Source organism: Cupressus sempervirens, chromosome 11 (assembly GCF_028749045.1).
Source record: "Cupressus sempervirens isolate cs-2001-9-10 chromosome 11, ASM2874904v1, whole genome shotgun sequence".
In the NCBI taxonomy this organism is placed as follows: domain Eukaryota; kingdom Viridiplantae; phylum Streptophyta; class Pinopsida; order Cupressales; family Cupressaceae; genus Cupressus; species Cupressus sempervirens.
Genome location: NC_143128.1, coordinates 182,798,918 through 182,819,109, shown reverse-complemented (window position 1 = coordinate 182,819,109; position 20,192 = coordinate 182,798,918). Strand labels below are relative to the sequence as shown.

The window sequence follows — 20,192 nt, the reverse complement described above, 5'->3', positions numbered from 1 at the left end:
GAAAGGATAGCTGGAATCATCTTATCCACAGAGAGTTAATACTTGTAAGATACCATTAGAAAATTGAGTCATGGTAAAATTTGTCAGATTTAGTGTAAACCCTTTTATTGCCGCTCTGAAAGCTACTTCTGGCATATCAAATACTTTTACCGCAAGATTTACCCTGAACTAATGGATACCCATTATTCCCTTTCCTCCTGAATATAGACCAGAAAAAAGTTAATTGCCTTCCCATCAAAAGAGTTCCCTCCATTTTAATTTATATATCTTCTATCATGTTCAAATCTCTCCCAATAATCTAAGGGACACTACACCATTACTGTATAGGCATTAGGTGCATAAACAAGACATGAACGAAACATCTTATTGTCAATAGTCAACACAGTTCGAATAACCCAATTATAAGGAGGATAACCAACTTCAGAAACAAGTGCAATGACATGTAGTAAGGATGTAAGTACAACCTTCACCCTTGCATTATTTACTTGAAAAACTTCAAAAACAGGAAGCACCAGGCCAAATAGTGTAAAGTGCACTTTCAAATCCAAAATCAATAACTTCAATTACTTGGAAATATTCATCATTTTCAAGGACGCAACAGAATCACAAATACTTTGCATAGCAGTTTTAGGGTTTATCTTTTAGGGTAGAATCGATTTGGGGGAGGTAGAACACTTGATCTGGGCATCTTCTTGTTCAAACAAGGCAGAGAGGCTTCTTTCTTATACCATATACCATATTATGGACAGAATTGTCTTCACATAGGGAATGCCATTTTATTATTATTCAAGGGTGATCTATTTCTCAACAACAAAGGGCAGTCCGTCCTAAAAGGGCCATCATTTTAATATTAAAAAACAAAAAGCAACAGTTCAATCCCCACCCCCACTGTTAACGTTGTGTGCAAAATCAGAGCCATGAAGCTACTCCATCATGTGTTGAATATTGTAACAGCAAGAGAGATCATTTTGCCTCCAATAATTACCCAGAGTTCTCTGGGATTTATCTGCTATTCGATGCTTGAGTATTATTGGTTATGCCCCTGTCAGCTTTGATCATCTTCAGAATATTTTGTGTTGCTGTTGTGCTATATCAAGCTGCTCCTGTAATGTTGAGCTATGACTTTGCTTGCAACTATCCTTCTATGTATTGATTTTCAGTGGCTAATGACTTAGCTACCAAGTTAGCCTCAGTCACATATGTGTTGGTTAATGGCATCGATATAGAGCTTTCAACTGTTGTGGAAGTTATGCAGACATTTCTTTGTCTATGCCATCATTGATATGAGGCGTCGATTCTCCTCATGGTCCTGTCAGTTCCTTTGGTGTCTACTCATATTACTTGTTATGAGTTAGCTATTTCACATTTTCTTGCCATGGTGGATGGTTGTAATGGCAGATTCTCATCGTTTTCCAATCTCTCATACTTGGATTGCTGCGAGCGTTGGTTATTTAGTAGTATTCATTTACTTGCGGAGGCATTTTTTTTTTTGGCACCTCATCTGAGATTGCTGTCAAGAGAAGAATTCATATTATTTTCTGGAATTATTATCAGTATTCTATGCAATTGATATATGATATATGATGTATGTATGCGGTATTGAAGAGTTTTTTTCATATCATGTGTAGTTTGCCTACAACTTGGAAAATGCATGATTGTTTTGTAGGAGAAAACTGAAATGTGATTTTAGCTGAAAAAGGTCTTTGTATTTTGTGACTGTGAAAAGGTTTTGTATCATTATCTATACAATCCATGTCTACAACAGTTTGATTTTTTTTCTGGATGAATGATCATATGTAAGGATGAACATTTTGATGTCAAATTGCTAAGCTGTAGGGTTGCAGCGTGATTATTGTTCTTGATATCAGTCTATTTCTGATGATTGTTGAGAGTTGACAATCTCTGAGAAAGATTGTTATTCTGTATAAGGTCGAAAGCTTTGTAATCAATTTTTGAGATCATAATAAAGGAGGAAGTTTTTGCAGCATGGCTGGGGTTTTACCTCAAGTAGGAGGGTTTTTCTAGGATAATAAACGCGTCATCGGTTATTGTATTTCTGATTATTGCATTCTTATATTCTGGTTCAAAAACATTAACTCCAAGGGCTATAGTGTTATTTACTATGAAGGTTTTGTTAAAATCTCTCATTTTCTTTCACAGTAAATCCTTGAAGACCTCCCTGTGCCATAGTTCTTATATCTGCCTTTGCTACACTCTGACTGAGCATATTGGTCCTCACTTACTGTTGAAGTCACTCACAAAGGTCCAGATCTTGTTTACTTTCCAGCATCAAACATAATGCCTGCCAAAATTAGGTTCATTCTCCTACAATGTATTTCCAAAATTGGCTAATTTCCCATTCAAAAAATCCGCTTTCTCCATTGTCTTCAGCGCCTTTATACTCTTTGGCTGATATTTAGTTCTCTCAATTCGTCTTTAGTGATGGGAGGAACAGGGGGGATGCAAGGATAGCATTGTTACCCCACTTCTTGGTGACAATGAGGTGTCGGGACGGGTTTCCAGAACAGGGGGCTAAAGGGCCTAAGTTTGTGGGGATGCCATGAGGTGTGGGAGGGGAGGGGTTGCTGTATACTATACATATAGTACTTGAAATGAAAAGATGTGTAAGATATTAAGAACTAGAAGTCAAATAGTGGAATTGCAAATACATACTAAAACTGTAACAGCTGTAAAGACACTAAATACTTAAATATTGCAATGAACATTGAATAGCAATAAAATTTATAATATTAATTAAAATTTCAATTTGACAAACAAAATTGTTGACTTGATGAATGGAAGATTTCTATATTATGAATATAAAAAATATCATAAAGATGATTACAATGAGTAGCATGATATTAAAACAAGTACAAAATGTCAGTGTGTAGTGAATGGAGGTTTCTAATCACCCCTCAAGGAATACTCCTCATTACTAAAACTACCGGACTCCTTATGATCAAGATCTGCCAAACAAACACTAACCAACCCTGCATCTAAAGGCAATGCATCCTCATCGTCATCAACGTCTGATGGCTCCTTTGGTTCTACATCCCATCATGTTGTTGGGCTGTCCTACACACGTGTCTTGTGGTCAGTGATATGCAAGGCACTTTGTAAAACCACTAGCTTTTCTGTTCTCTTAGAGGTAAGTCTATTCCTCTTAAGATATTGGATGAAGCTATAAGTAGACTGATTCCTCTTGAGATAGTAGACAAATGGCTAGTGTGATAGTCATTGAGTTCTGTCCATGACAGTTCCACCACAAAATTGGATCCTCGTGTACCATAGTTCTTATATTTGCCTTTGCTACACTCGAATCAACCCTAAGAGTGGCAAATATTGTCCACTCAGTGTGAATCTTACCAACTATTTCAGCATCATGCATCCTATTAATGCACCTGAAGAACCCTTCCTTCACCTCATCATTTTGAGTTTGTGCAACTCTACCAGGCCTAGACGTGCACTACGTCAGATTAAATGCATAAGAAACCATGTGTGGAGTATTCAACATATCCCATTTGCACTGAATGATTTGCCAAATCTTCTCATTGTAGAATGCTAAAGTGGGGCCCTCTCATACAAGCCCCATTTGGTCAACATAAATTCAATGCACTCATACATCTCTCCAAGGGTAGGTACGTCCCATCCCCATATCTAATGACCTGGAAAACTAGAGCAGTTATAGAAACTATGTATTTTGCATCACTTCGAAATACATCACTTTTTGCTGTCTCCTTCATCCTCCCTCCCGTGTCTTGGCCTCATCCCATTGATTCTGATCATTTCTCATAACCATGAGTTGTAGTGCCTCTTTCAACTCAAACATTCTCTCCAAGAAAATGAAATAGGATTCATACATGGTCTCAACTAGTTTCAAGAACTCCTTGTTCGCAAAGCTCTTTAAGAGTGCATGTGAAGTATGGTGGTTGTAGATAAACATTTGCACATCTCTCAGATTGCCGACCACTCTAATTCGATCAATCTTCCCCCATGTCATTGAGTTCATTGTTCATGGCATGCTCACAACATGGCTTCCACTAAACATGTTTGTAGGTTTCCAAAACAGGCTTCCTTGTAACTCTACACTCGTGTAGCATATGCCACTATTTGGACCGCATTTTGTGGCCCAACTTCCTCAATAGATGCCCTAAGGATGTCAAATTGAAAATTAGCATCTTTGCAGTTTTGTGAACAATCAATTGCCTTGAGAAAGAATGGGCCCTCAACATATGTAACAATGATGATGAGTGGACGATTCCTGATCTCTGCCTGCCCATCCTTAACTATACTGCATCCAAACTCCTAGCATGCCATTCCTCAATTCCATCAAGGCACTGGTCTTGACATAGTTGTTATCCAAGATTGTGGTTCTCAATTTGTCGTCTCTTCGTGGCACATATGATGGTCCTCCCTTCACCACCATCAACATCTTCTCTTTATAATAAGTAGATCAAGATACATGAAATGGGATGCTATTGGCAAAGAATAACTTGCCAATGGCATCATCTATCTGAACCTTGAGCTGCACATTAAACAAATCAGCTATGGGCTTACTTTACATCTTACAATTTTCTTTGCTCTCTTGTGATTCAGCCACAACACTACGAGTGGATGAAGGTCCCGAGGCTGACTTTGAAATTGTTCCTACTGTCTGATGCAATGTACTAGTAGAAACATGTGGCTGTGCTGCATCTGCTGAATAGTATAAACTTGTTGCCTACTAGACAAAGTAGTAGGCATTGCAACTCCAATGTCATGTGGATCACCCCAAAGCTTGTTGAGCTCATTTCTGTAGGGGAGATTTTAAAGCTCCTTCAAACACTTCATGTATCCACACCTTTTCTTGGCCAAAAGAGGAAGTGTGCATTAACTCTAGTAATGCTCCCAAACCATTTTGTACTTCAGATCTTGCATCTCCATTTCCTTGTGCCACCACTTGTTGGCGTTGGGCCTGTTGTTCTTGTTGCAAACTGTTTGAGTGGAGACTTGGGATTATAAGTACCCCTAACATACTTTGCCAAAAGCTCTGAGGGCCAATTTGTAGCAACTAATGCTCTAGCCATGCAACTAGTTTGGCCATTTGCATTAGCCCCACGTTCACTCACCGCAACCTCCTGCGCGGGTTAATTTCTGATTGACTTGCACCGTGAGATTTAATTTACATCTTATTCTCACTCATATCATGGCAATGGAAGCTCATCGTGACCCTGTATTTCACAAAATGAAAATTAATTCAACAAGCAACCAGTTTCAATAGAAAGTCTGATTTAGAAATGAAACAACAGAAATTAAAAAAACATTGAAAAAACAATGAATAAAAACAATTACAAATTTACAAATGAAAATCAGGATATAAAATAAAAAAAGTTAAAAACCCTACCTTGTGCTTGAAAAATCTTTTCACGATGGTGAAGAAACTCTCTTCTTATTGCTCCTTGTCACTTCTCTTTCACTTGTACTTGCTTTTCTTCACTCGTCCAAGTTCTCTTTTCTCTAGTGTAACACAGGGACTCGCACCCCTTTCCCAAACCTTGAAGTACTCGTCCTTGCTCCAGGTACTTGAGCACCCAATTACCCCCACCTTCGCCATTTCGCAACCATGCCACCATTGGGATGGGTACTTGAATTTCTATTTGAATTTTTATTTTTGAAGGTTACTATTTGGTATGTAATATGTTACTATGTTAAATGTTCAAAACTTCAATGGTTCTAGTTCATGTTGTAATTTTTCTATGTTCAAGTATTTTAATTTGGTATGTTCTATTTAAACACCATTTCATAACTAGCATTTCAAGTTCTATACGTATACTATACAACACCACTCCCTACCTCATCTTCCCCTTGTCGCCGTTCCCCCATTGTCCTGAAAATGAGGCCCATTTTCTCCATGTCCCGGAAATTTGTCCCGATGTATCCCAGTACTGGTGTTACACTGCTTTTTTCTCCTCTTCACTCTTCTCTATCTGCTTTAGCAAGCAATGAGAAATGAAATTGTGAGTAAGAATGAAGCTTAGAGGGGCCCTACATACAGTTAGGGTTTGAATGGAGCCCAAAATCAAATTAAAAACATGCATTTTTAAAAGATGTGATTTTTTTAAAACACTTAAAAAATTGCCGGCTGTTGGGGAACACACAGATGTCCCTGGAATGGTCGAGGGATCCCTGTGCACCCCCCTGTTGTTCCAGGGATGTGATGGGAGGTGAATGGGTGGTTGTTTGGAAACTTGGGGACACTATCTTCTCGTCCCAAGGATGGCCCCATCCCAAGAACACAAGGTTTTAGGGTTAGGGGCATGTTCCATGGTTTCACAGTTTCACTGGAGGATAGAACAGTTGGCACCATGCAGGTTTCTTTTAATATTATTATTATATTTCTCATTTAAGTGTGTGAACCAATTGACAGCCAGCAAGAAACTAGATGCCTGTGGGGCAACCTATTGCTGTTTCAGCATTTGTTAAGCTCCTGCTTAAAAGCCTTTTAAGTCCTTGCACATTCTTCTATATTTTGACTAATGCAAATTTGGAAGTCCGCAGATATTGATGCTCAGGTGGAGCTGATGAATGACTGTGTGTATCTTATTTAATATCTGATAGGGGATTGCAAATAATGCTTGCTTGTTAGACCATCAGGTCGCAACTATTCTGACATCTGTGATGGTCAGCATCTCTAGTTGGTTCTCAGAGTGTGGTTTTGGGTAGTTCTATTCTTTTTTATGTTTTGGTAACTTTTGACTCTGGGTGCTTAGTATGCAGTTTTGTTAAGTTCATGGACTGGGTTATCTAATTCTTTTCTGTTCTATGTAAAAGGGAGTTTTATCAGCAAAATGTAGATTCATTTAGATTTTGGCTTTTGGGGTGGAAGGAAAATTGCAATTTCTTTAGTATCTATTATGGAACAGTTTTTAATAGACAGGCATGCTTTTATCCAGCAAAATGACCAAAATGTCTTTTTATAATCCATGAATGTTAATACTGCCTCCTTTTCAATTTATGGTCAGTATGTTTTGTTAAAATTCTCTGTGCTTCCTATCAGTGAGTATTGTCATGCAGAATGATTGGAAGCACATTTTCATAGAATGGTGTGAACATTGTAAACCCATATGTGAATATGGTTTCCAAAATGTTCATCTTTTCTTGGGATCTTGGGTTCTGGTGCTATTATAGTTGTCTTTAGCTGTAGATTGGAATCCAGGTTATGCTTATGATTAATATAAAAATCACTTCCGTACAAATCATAAACATAAACACTCACTGCTCACATATTTTTGTAGGCTAACATATTTGGATCATCTACTACTTTTCTGCGCCATTCAAAACTGACTCTATGCTTTTTGTTTTCTTTTTCACATTTGTTTTCCTTTCTATCTGCTATGATAAGGCCTTTTCAAACATCTTTAAGTATTTGTCGTGGGATTGTGCTAACATCCTTCAAGTTCTATGAATGGATAATCCAAGTAAAATGACATTGTGAGATGAAAGAATAGAGGAGAAAGCAAAGACATAAAATTGTTGAACAACATGGAGCAGTACCACATAGTCGAAAGTGCAATTTTTGTAAACCTCAGAAAAAGCAGCTAACATGAATTGTGATGCAATAGTTATTCACATTATTTTAGAAGTGGTATTTAAGGATTTCCTCTCATTTTTGGTTTACATTTAGTCTTTTCACTTGTGTGTATTTTTTTTATCTGTAAAGTTTGATATTGTATTAAGTTATTTTAAACTTTTTACTTGGTGTATTATTAACTATTGAGTAACTTGATTTTTCTTTTTTAGGAATCGAGTTAGTTCTTGGAACTCATGTAAAGTCAGCTGATGTAAAGCGAAAGACATTGTTAACTGCATCTGGCGAAACCATTACATTCAAAATTTTAATTGTTGCAACTGGGGCCCGGGTATGACATTAATAAAGAAGTGGCCTTGTCCTATGATTTGAATGTTTTGTTTCTTTTGTCTCTATGGATCTTTATTTTGCTTCTTGATTCTTAAATGCATGTATATATGGGGAGACAAGAAACCTGTTCACGCTTGTCTTTATGTGTTTTTCTACAAGTACTAATTAGTAAATGTTTACCCTGTAGAATTTCAAGCCTCAATGCTGAGTTGATTAAGTTCTTGTGTCAATTCATGCTTTCGTCTAGGTTTTGAAGCTTGAAGAATTTGGAGTGAATGGATCAGATGCTAAAAATATATGCTATTTGCGAGATTTAAATGATGCAACCAAACTTGTGAATATTATGGCCTCATGCACTGGGGCCAATGCTGTTGTAATTGGCGGTGGATACATAGGCATGGAGTGTGCTGCAGCATTAGTTACCAATAAAATACATGTAACGATGGTGTTTCCCGAGGAACACTTAAGTAAGCCGTTTTCTCCTATCCATATCTTTCGCATACTTAGTTTCATCATTCTCCATCTTATATGCAACAATGGTATTTCCAGAGAATCACTGAAGCAAGCTTTCTTTCATATCAATCTTGTAGATACATAATTCTATTTTTCTTCTTCATTTTATTTTAATGTACCACATGCTGATGATGCTTTACAATTTAAAAAGCATTGTTTATGATTCCCATTTTTAATGGACCTTGATTTATTGTTCATTACTACAATTGGGTTTCTAATATAGCACAATGATGATGATAGAAATTAGAATAATGCTTACAATTGTTTTGTTTTTGATAAATGCTGGAGATTCACCTTCTTTAGGTCCATGATTACAGTGGCTCGGTTATTTACACCAGAGTTAGCAGCTTTCTATGAGGAGTACTATAGGAGTAAAGGTGTTCAGTTCATAAAGGGAACTGTAATGTCATCTTTCGAAAGGGATTCAGAGGGTAAGGTAAGCAATTTGACTATCATCACAACATTTTAGATTCATTATTATCCACAAGTCCAATATAATGGGGCAAAAAAGGTCACAGTTAAGGGTCTTGGTTGGACTTATTCATCTGTTGCACACAAAAATTTACCTGTACAACACAACCAGTATCAATCTAATAGTCACTTGCATTGAAGAACTTCAGGAATAAATACATTTACAACTTCAATATATATTTTAATTCCGACTCTACTATGGTGTACCATGAATATTTTGGCACCTATGCCAGTGAAATATGTTTTATCCATTGCATAGTCTTAGCATTTTTGGGTTCATTTACTCTGTTTGTGTTGCATATACCTTCAAGTCTCACTGTTTTAAAATAGTAAACTGTGACACCTCTATATTTTCCCAAGGCAATTTACTTAGTAGTTTGATCAAAATTCAGCTGCTTGCTAATAAATTGTCAGAAATTGATTTTTTAGTCTAAGCATTGTAGTTTTAACAGTTACCTCTATTTAATTATCTTCTTCTTTATAGGCACTGGATGATATTCTTTTTCATTTTTGACATACCAGGTTGTTGCAGTGATTTTGAAGAATGGAATACGCTTAGCTACTGATATGGTTGTGGTTGGAATAGGTATAAGAGCAAACACTCTGTTGTTTGAAGATCAACTGGTGTTGGAGAAAGGTGGCATTAAAGTCAATGGAAAAATGCAAACAAGCAATGGTTATGTTTATGCAGTTGGAGACATGGCAGCTTTTCCACTGAAGCTTTCAGGAGAGGTACGAAGACTGGAACATGTAGACTTTGCTCGCAAATCTGCAAAACATGCTGTTAAAGCAATAATGGCTTCAGGTAAGATTCATGACCTTGATTATGTGCCATACTTCTATTCAAGAGTTTTCACACTCTCTTGGCAATTCTATGGGGACAATTCTGGGGACCCCATCCATTTTGGGGATCCAAAACAGGGAAAATTTGGTGCATACTGGGTGGACAGAGGACAGCTTGTTGGGGTATTCCTTGAAGGGGGTAGCAAGGACGAGTATGCTGCATTGGAGAATGCTGCTAGAATAAGACCAGTTATTAGAGATAAAAGTGTGCTATCAAGCCAGGGACTGGAGTTTGCACTCTCTCTCAAGCAATCTCCGGCTCAGGATTTTGTTGGAGTAATGACTTGTAAAGGCAATTTGTTGGTTGAAAACCTACCTCCATATACCCTGCAAGTCACCACTGGGGTCTTTGTTGCTACAACAATTACTGCATTTGTGTTTTGGTATAGAAGAAAGCAGCGTAGATGGTACAAAATGTAAACTGAAGACAAATAGTTTGATTAGTTTTGCAATTGCAGAGATATTAAGAATTGGTAATCAGATTATCTATTGATGTATCTCACTAGCACAGATGATGTATATAACATATTATTATTGTATATGGTGTTATATCAACATATTGTTCGTATGAGTCTGAACTATTGCGAAAGTTTTGGATGGAATGGGGCAGGAAAGCAGTCCTTTTGCACATGTAGAGATGGTAAGAATTGGTGAATGGATTATTTATTGATTTCTTTAGCACAGGTGATATCTATAACCTATCTTTATTAAATATGGCATCATATCAATAATTTGTTTGAGGCTGAACTATTGAGAAACTCGGTATGAAACAGGGGCAGGGCAACAAATTTAAGAAATCAGAAACATAAAATAAATTTCATCTAAAATATCCTCTTGCTGAATTTATTTCTGAGACATCATAAAGTATCATAAAGTATCATAAAGTATCCATGAATTTCTTCACTTACCCAGCTCTCATCCTGCATTATATGATATCTACTGATTTAGAGTACAACAAGTGTATCCTTCTCCCATGTGATATTGTCTATACCAGGAAAATAGTTCATATATAAAAGAACATGTAAATAAGAAGATAACCACACTAGAATATATGTGATTCATCCCTTTTTATGTTTGCAATGTCTTCTATAAGCTGATAACTTAAAATTTGATATAAATCTATTTTTGCGTACCCTTTCAACATTCAGTAGTTACTGTGTATAATGGTGGCTGAAATTGAATTCATGTTGCCATTGTAGTATACCTTGACGCCGAGTATCATAGATGCCTATTACACATTATGTTGGATGATGTCATTAGCAATCATCACTCTCTTATCCTATCTAGATTTTCAAACTATTCAACCATGTTCTTTGATGATCTCAAATGGGTTTCTCCAACTTCATTGAATCCAGTGACCTCTTGTTGGATTAACTGTCAACATTCCCCTTTGGGATTCGTGACACGGCTTAACTGCCTCCTGTGTTTTATAAGTCAAGCGGTTGCATCGAACATTCATAGGTCAAACTTTTGCTGTAATGTCAACTCTAGCTTGTAACAAGTGGTATAAGAGTTTGATTACATGTTCAAATCTCCTCGGGCAATGTTGAGCTGGGGATTGTTGGACTAAATGCCAATGTTCCTCTTCGGGATTTATGACATGGCTTAGTTGCCTCATGTATTCTATAAGTCTAGTGGTTGTATTGAGCATTGACAGATTGATCTTTTGGTGCAATGACAACCCTAACCTGTAACACTTCCCCCATAAATTCCTTTGTTGTCTTGACAAGCTTATCACCTAACCAAAATATTTGATTGTGAATCCAACTTTGCATTATTAGAGCCCATTCCATTTTATAAAACACAAAGTTTTTGATACTATGCAAGCTTTGCTTCCTCCAATTTCTTGTATTCATCTCTCAAAACTCCATTAATAAACAACAAGTCATACTGATTACTAATCTCAAGGTCTCCTAACTCTTCAATTTTGTAGTGAATGTGAGCATAAGATGTCTTCCATATGAAGAATGTTGTAGGATACGCTCGAAAATGCACCACGAGTATCATTTTCCATTGGAGGATATTTCTTGAAGACATATTGTCAAACATCCAATACACTTAGAATCTTTGGTGTATCCATATTCTCTGATAAAATTGATATATTTTTAAAGAGATAAATACCTTTTGATTGTCATTAGGGTTTGATCACCAATTTGATTGGTAGCTAAAGTCAATGGCCAAATCACTTTTAACATCTCTCTACTCAAGTTTTCCAAGTTGCAGTGTGAAGAATAGATCATGAAAATTGCCTTATATCCTTTCAATTTCTCTATTTTGATCATCAATTTCCATTTATGCCCTTGGTTTCAATAAAGCTATTGCAAATCAATGATCCAAAGATTCTCCTACGATCACCAAAACAATAATATGTTTATCTATGATCCAAAAATGTAGTAATCTAAGATATATTTCCAACTATATCATTTATTACATCATCCCATCACACCATCTTTTAGCGTCTCATGATATTCTGCTTCCTAGGTTCAGCATGAGGCCAGCTTGCTTGGCTAGGGTTGCTAAGGGGATGGGCTCCCTTGCCCTATTGGAGAGACAATGCTTCTAGCATCACTTTTAGGACACTGAGTCCAAGTTATCACTTTTGGACTCTCCAGTCAGATCGACAATATTTTACAGCTCAGTGGTTTGGGGACCTTCAATTCTGGACTTTGACTGGGCATTAGTCGAGTGGGTCCAGACCCTTCTCTCCGTTGGATCATCATATGTCATTGGTACACCCCACACGATATTATCTTGGTTGAGTTCGGGGCCCATCCCTTCAGACTTAGTGCTATCTTCGACTTGATCTGGTTTCTTCACAGCCTTAGGAGCTTTGTTGACTCTATGGACGACCGTCATAGATACTCCTACCTCGCCTACTACTACTTTGTTGATATTGCCAGCTTCGATTTGAGACCTAGAGGTTGTGGTTGGTATGCACAAGCCACTGCCTTACTTAGCTTGATAGGGATTGATATTGATTATCTCCCTGCTTACCATTTCTCATTGGATGCTCCCACTCATCTGCTCCTCTCACAAGGTAAGTTGAATCAACATGTCAGACTCAACATTTATAGACAAGTACACTACCATGACTTGGGTTAACCCACACGGGGGTCTACGCCCCGCGGATGGCCTTCTACTTGGAGCATTTTCTTGAGATCTATGAGGGGATTATTGTGTGCCCTTTCTACTTGAGCTGACATTGGAGCCACGCCCTTCGTATCTCCCTGATGTCCTTCAGAGGTAGGTTTCATTGCCTATTTAGAGACTACAGATCCCTATTGGCCTTCTTTAGCTACCTCGACCATTGATGTTTAGCCCTCTACCTCCGTGAGACTTCATAACTTTGTGACCATACTTTATAGCTCACATTTCCTCAAAGTTAGGGCTCAGATCAGCTCATCACTACCTTCTTCACCCCCTTGTCACCCACCAGGGGCAGGAAGTGACCAACAAATACACCCCCATTGGGACACACCAAATCTATTCGATCATGTCACTTTATCATCATGCAACAACATTATACTCCCAGGGCTACTTGAATCCGGGCTCAGGCTCCTGGTCTCCTTGGATCTTATCCCTCAGCGATGGATTTCTTTGTATTGAGAAAGGATATCTAGTCCTCCTCTCATCTGTTCATTACCGTTTCCTCTCTTTGTTTTGTTTTGTTGCTCGTCCTTTTTTGGACACTGTTTGGTGCTCCTATTGGGTTGCTTTTTTGTCTTGTTGTATCTTCCAGTCCCTTAGACCCTTCGTTGGTCTTTTGTAAGACATTAATATCATTATCTTATCTATCTTATCTAAGACCTAGTTAGTTTGTCGATGAAGATTTCGTACTAGGGGCTAGTGTGACTTCTCTAGAAGAGTTAGTATGTTCTTTCCTAACTCATGTTCTCTTCATTTCATCTCTAACTTTCTTAATATCTATTGATTTTCCTTTTTTTTCAATATTATGATTTCGTCCATTAACTGATGATCTCCATTTATTGTTCATCCCATTGTATCTATAATTCCTAGAAATATATCTTGAATCATTGCATTTTTTTAATAAATAACATTCAATTTTTCCATGCCTTTGATTGTTTTATTTTTTCTACCTACAATCCCTTGTAACCTGATTAAACTTGTTGCATTTAAGGCAATCTAATATTACCTTTGTTTATGATTTTTTCATTACTCCTACCTTTAGATATGCATTTATTTGAATTATGCCAATACCCCTAGTTGTGAAACAATATCCTAAGATTAATGTGGTAGAAGTGGTGTTGCTCTTGTAACCTTTTTCCCTATGAACAAATTTATTGCATGTGAAACATTTGTCATTGAATTTCTGCCCATTAGCCGATTTTGTAGGTGTCTCCTTAGATTTCTCAATTAAATCTACTTTAGCTTCAACTATTTTAGAACATTCTCCTTGTCCATAATCGAACTTTGTAGACAAATTTTTCCTTTCCAACTACTCATCAAGATTTGCAGTGCTTAGTTCGAATCTTTCCTTGAATTTCTTTTCTTCGGCTAAATTATTCCTCAAGACTTGATTCACTTTCTGAAGTTCTCGCTCATTATGCTTTGTTTCATTTGGGTCAATTTGCAATTGTCCAGTCTAAATATTCAATTTATGATATTCATCAAATTTCTCCTTAAAGGCCATTTCAAGTTTGTCTTGATTATTTTGTCTTTCATTAAATCCCTTAGTCAACCTTAGAACCATGATATCCGTTTCATTATGCAAACCTCATCAAGTTGCTCTGATGAAGATTTATCAACCTCCATAATAGTGTTCCTATCATATTTCATATGATCAATAAGTTATTTTATTTTAGATCTTGATTTCTCCAACAAGTCTCTAAGAGTCTTGATATAACCATCTTCATTTCCTTTTAACTCATTTTTTTGCGTTCTTCTTGTCAATGTTTTCAAGTGCAATCAAGAGTTTATTCCAAATGTTGGAAGTTCCCATTAGGATTCTCTTCAAGTTATTAAACTTCATTTGACGCAAAATGACCTGATACCAGTTGTTAGGATTGATGAATATTAAGGGGGGAGGGGTGAGTGAATATTCTAGCTCTTTTATTAACCTTAAGTTGATTGTAAAAACACCATATAAAGTAAATAGAAAGTAAAATGCACAAAATGCACAAAATCAATCTAAAAAATCATAACAAAATTATTTTTTAGTTAGAAACTTTGCGAAGGGGAAAACCACATAGGCGTTGTAACCCACAAAATTACGTTGCAAAAGTAATTATCTTGGTTAAAGGGTTTAGTACAACAATGAAAACCTATCAAAGGTTTATATAAATGCACAAGGCATTAGGCACTTATGTAGAGGTCACTTCTCTATTAAAATGTTAGCGTTACAACACAATTTGATACAAAACAATATGAGAAACAACCTAATTATGAAATGTAGAGTATCATCAACTATGCTAGATTAATTCTAATGTAGCTCTATTGATCTTTAAGCCTATGTTGTCTATTAGTGTCCACACACTTAGTCATTTACAAGGCAAGATTACAAGGTCATCACTGTGACTGAGTATTAAGTAGCGACCAAGCAGATGTACACGCCCAATAATGTAGTTGGAGCCGAGCAATATAGTTGAGACTGGGCATATTGACAAGCTATCAAGAGTCAAACAAATAGTTATATAGAAGTTGAGTAACAACATGAAGAAGTATAATTGATTGAGCATTAGAGTATTCAAGAGCCGAGTAGTTTAGTTTTGACATATAAGTTTGTAATGACACACACATATGTAAACTGTTTTGGCCGACTTTTTCATAACATTTAATATTTGTTGAGCTAGCTAAGATGTTGATTATGCGTCATTACAGAAGGTAATGATTCCAAGGCGTACAATTCAACCAATCAGAAAATGGGATATAAACAACAAAAGATAATAAAGTGAAAGTTGTTGGTCAAGATCGAGAACCTTCATAGAACATCTATTTAAGGAGGATTCTAACCCTAGAATCAAAATACAAAATTGTTGAGATGCGTAGGAGTGTATGTGCATGTGAAGGAGGAGAACAAAGATAGAGAAAATAGAGAGCAATTAGAGCAGCAAAGGACTGAACAGAGTTATTAGATTAGGAGATTAGATCAGAGATATAACAAAGAGGAGACCCAAGATCAACTCACAAAACAAACCAAGGGTCAGGTACTTCATTAGTTATTGTTAATTGAGACATGGAAAATCTCTTAACAGAGTGGTCCTAACAGGCTTGTGTAATCCTCCTAATAGAGTCCTTATTTCATTGTAAGTATAAATCCTTTAGCAAGGTGAGACCTAACAGTCTCTTAAGCTTTTAAAAGGATATACCTTTCATAAGTAGATCATATCTTACGATCAAACATTGTAATCTTAACGGGTTAACTTTATTGTTGCAATAGTGAAGATTTATGGGTTTCATCCCCACCCTAGTTTTACCTTCATCTTGAAGTGTTTCTGGGTAACCAAATCATTGTGTTATGTGTTGAACTTTTTATGGATGTGATATATTTCATTTATGTTTCACCATTACAGTTTTAATGATAGATCTATGAGATGAATTAGGTATGAGTTTATGAAATTAGTTTTTATATCAAAAATTTAAGATCCTGATTCCCCCCCCCCCCCGACCCACCCCACTCTTAGTATCTTGTTTCCCATAATCATATTTCAACTATTGTTATCAGAGCACAGTTCTCTTGTCAGGAAGCCTAATAGCTTGAGAAGATAAGATCATGGAGATGAAAGTGTGTAAGTTGCAAAAATCAATGAGAATCAGATGATTGAAATCTAGATCGTATTGCAACAATTAGAAGCAACAAAAGAGGAGTTAAGGAAAACCCTAAAAAGAAGAAAGAGATAGCTACTAAGCTAAATGACACTCAATACAAAGAAGTTGACACAAAAGGATTGCTAGACAGTGGAAAAATTGGTAATAATGATGAAGCAATGACATAACTGCTAGAGAAGAACAATGCCCTAGTAAAAGAAGCAAAAGATCTCAAGATTGAACACAAAATTCAATCAGTTACACATTGTTAAGCAATTGAACAAAATAAGAAAGCAATGGAAGACAAGCTCATGGATAAAGAAGACAAAAGACATATGGTTAGAAAACTTGAAGAGAGATCATTTGAAGTATAGAAGCTTACAAATAATCAGCTGGATATGATAAACCAACTGGTAATTGCAAATCAAGAAGCAAACATAAAAATGTGGAGACCACAAATCTAGGCTACAGAAGCAGCAATTGAAAGGGGAGTTAAGGCATGAAAAAGAACTTATGGAGAGATTGAACAAACCAAATGAAGCAATTAAACACTTTGAAGACATGATGAAGTCACCTAGAACAAAGGACACCTCTAGATTTGGATACAACAAACAATCTTCATCTACTAAGGAAGGAGAATCATCCAAAAGTGGAGAAGAAAGGAATGCAAAACTAAAAGGAAAACCTATATGTCATTACTTTGGGAAAATTGGTCATACAACCAATATTTTTAGGAGCAAAAATGGTAAGCAAATTCTTAAAATTTAAACCAAGTGGTAATTGTTTTAATTGCAAGAAAGTAGGACATCAAGCATATGAATGTAGATCAAAGAACAATGATTCAACCAAAAAGGTATCTAAATTCTAAGGTCATTGCTACAATTGCCAAAAGTATGGACATAGAGATTTATGAGTCTAGACTTAAGAAAAAGTCAAACTAGTTGCCTAAGAAACGATCTCGATCAACAAGGAAAGACAATTCCTATAATTGGGATTACAATGCATGGTGCAGTTGTCACTATTGTGGAGAATATAGACACATTTTTGAAAATTGCATCAAAATACATTCTAGAGGAAGTTACAAGAAATGGTTAAATGGAGAGACAATATGTTTTAGTTGTCTCAAAATTGGACACATAAATAGAAATTGCAAGACCATGACACCATTGCCAACACCAAGCAATGGAAGTGAGAAACCATAAGGAAAGAAAACATGGATATAGATAGCAAGAGTTGGAAGTAGTAGAATAGATGAAACGGTGATCATCCAATATGATGGATTAGGTGATCACACCACATCTCAGTAAAGAAAGAAGGTATGTATGAATTGTATACTTAATGTTATATTTTACATCAGTTCCTAGCATAGAAGTGATGAAAAGTCATATTTGCATAAATAAGGATGCATTAAGAATTGTTAGAAATAGAAAATTAGAAAGTATTGAGCATCAATGATACAATCTTTATTGACCAAGCTTTGCAGTATAGACCAAGTGATCGAAGAAGATAACACATTGACCGAGTGAATTAGTTACAACCGAGTGAATAACCTTGACCGTGGAAAAATGGAAACTGAGCTAGCTGTCGTGCACCATTCAACTATGAAGACATTAATTGCAGACCTAAAATGAAAGATTGAAGTTATTTATCAAATTTGGACATTCATTTTGCATTCACCAAGCAATCAAAGAGCTTACGAGAACAATTCAAGGTGATCAAAGTGACTTTAGTGACCAAAGCAAAAGGATCTCAATAGGTTATCAACGATTTTGTGAAGTTAAGTATCACTCTTAGTGTCAAGTTAAATATTTAGTGAAGATATGTTTGATAGTTTTTGTTTAAAACCTTAGTACGCAATGGCATTTGGAAGTGAAATGGTTAAGGATAGCAGTGCACAAATCATTAGGAATGATCAGAGTCCTCCACCTAACTTCAGAAATTCAGTTAACATTGAAAACACTATTGATGATATTGGAGTGTTGTATCAATTCCACCTAGAGTTTTGACTATTCAAGATTTAAGATCATGCTATTCATGCAAAATCAAAGAAATCAAAGATTACGAGATTAGGGAAGATTATGACAAGCTATGCGTAGATGGAATTCTGAAAGACGAATTCAAAATCATTGTTGATAAAGGGCTTACCTATTCCCTAGGATTTTCGAAAGTTTGTAAGCTCGAATGGATCAAGATTGTGCTTAGTCAAGTTCATGATATGAAAATCTAGTTAGAAGGTGGGCCAATCAAGATCAACAAGGAAATCATTCACATAATAATTGGGTACTCTACCTTGGATTGACCGAAGAGCATAAGGAGTGGAACAAGAAATGAAATTGAAAACCTAACCAAAGTGAAGTAGAATGGCTGTGGAATGTCAATTGATGGCATTGAGGATCCATTAATTGAATTTGTTGTTCGTGTGCTTGCACACAAGTTCTATCAATCAAGCAGACTGAACAATGTACCTTATGTAGTAGTAGACTTGGGCTACAAAATTGTGAAGAAAGATCATTCATATGATCTTGATGAGCTACAACTTCACCAACTTATAGAGAACCTAGAGGCAGTGAGAAAAAATAAGAACACCTCTTGTAAGTTTGGTTCCCTATTAGTTTGTATATTTTTCTATGTGCAAAACTCTTTTCCCACTATTGGAATAGTTCCATGGGATAGGAATAGGACTGCTATAGAGCAACTAAGTGACCTAATAAAAAAGTTGGAAGAGAATTTTGAAGCAATCATGGACAACTACTTTGAAGAATTTAAAGTTAAGATGAAGAACATAATGAAAATTCCAAAGTCATTTGTAGACAAATATTATGATGAAGTATGTTTCATTGTGGACACAAATTTTGTGTATATACAAGCAGTATTATCGAGGGTAGCATGGCTAAGGCCAATGCCCTATGAAGTAAATGTAGATAATGTAATTGCAGTAGTTACTACACTCTTAGCAGAAGATGTAAATGCTAGTTCCGAGCAGTTTGGCACATATGAGACTATTATTGTTGAGCTGACTATCAACTCCGGCACACCTAAGGTGAGGAAGCAACAAAAGAGAAAGGCTGCCAAGGCTGATAAAGAGGAACACAGAGAAGGGTTAGGACAACCCACAGAGGCCAAGGAAGGCAAAGGAAAAGGATTGGTTATTGTGAAGCCAAAGATCACTAAATAGAAAAAGGTTGTTATAATAGAACCTAAGGTAAAGGAAGACCTCCAGAAGGAAATGCAAGAAATGGTGACACCACAGAGGCCAAAGGGCAAGGTGATCATCACCAGGAAGAGATCAACACAACCTCCTATCGAACTATTAACATAACATCCATCAAAGAAAAGGAAACTACTAGAAGAAAAATTGAAATCAAAGAGTAAATTGATCGTTACACAAGAGGAGGATGAAGAAAAGATAGAGTCTGATGAGACTATAAAACTTCATGTACTGAAGAGACTCCCTACAATGATTGTGGATTAGGTATGTGCAAAACTGATAGAATGAAAAAGCATAATGGGATTTGAAGACATTTAGTGTGATTTTTTGAATAATGATGATCAAGTTAAGATCAAATGCACAATGATTGACATGATGATCAAGTTCAGGCACAAACCGTTGGAATTGGGAACTAGATTTCTAGTGGGATTGTACAAAAGAGTGGATGTCAAGTGGAAATGGGCATTGTCCACTGAAAAGAAAATAAGAGAGACA

At 36.3% G+C, this 20,192-nt stretch overlaps 1 protein-coding gene across 1 annotated transcript in view; it reads left to right on the top strand.

Annotated features, from left to right (window-relative positions):
• MDAR4 (monodehydroascorbate reductase 4) overlaps positions 1 to 10,263 on the top strand; it is a 107,135-nt gene extending 96,872 nt beyond the window's left edge. The window contains exons 4-7 of the mRNA XM_089809670.1: positions 7,780 to 7,898; positions 8,145 to 8,364; positions 8,728 to 8,846; positions 9,404 to 10,263. Coding sequence (XP_089665796.1) covers positions 7,780 to 7,898; positions 8,145 to 8,364; positions 8,728 to 8,846; positions 9,404 to 10,144 — 1,199 coding nt within the window. The 3' untranslated portion in view covers positions 10,145 to 10,263. The remainder of the gene's footprint in view (positions 1 to 7,779; positions 7,899 to 8,144; positions 8,365 to 8,727; positions 8,847 to 9,403) is intronic.
• The last annotated feature ends 9,929 nt before the right edge of the window (positions 10,264 to 20,192 follow it).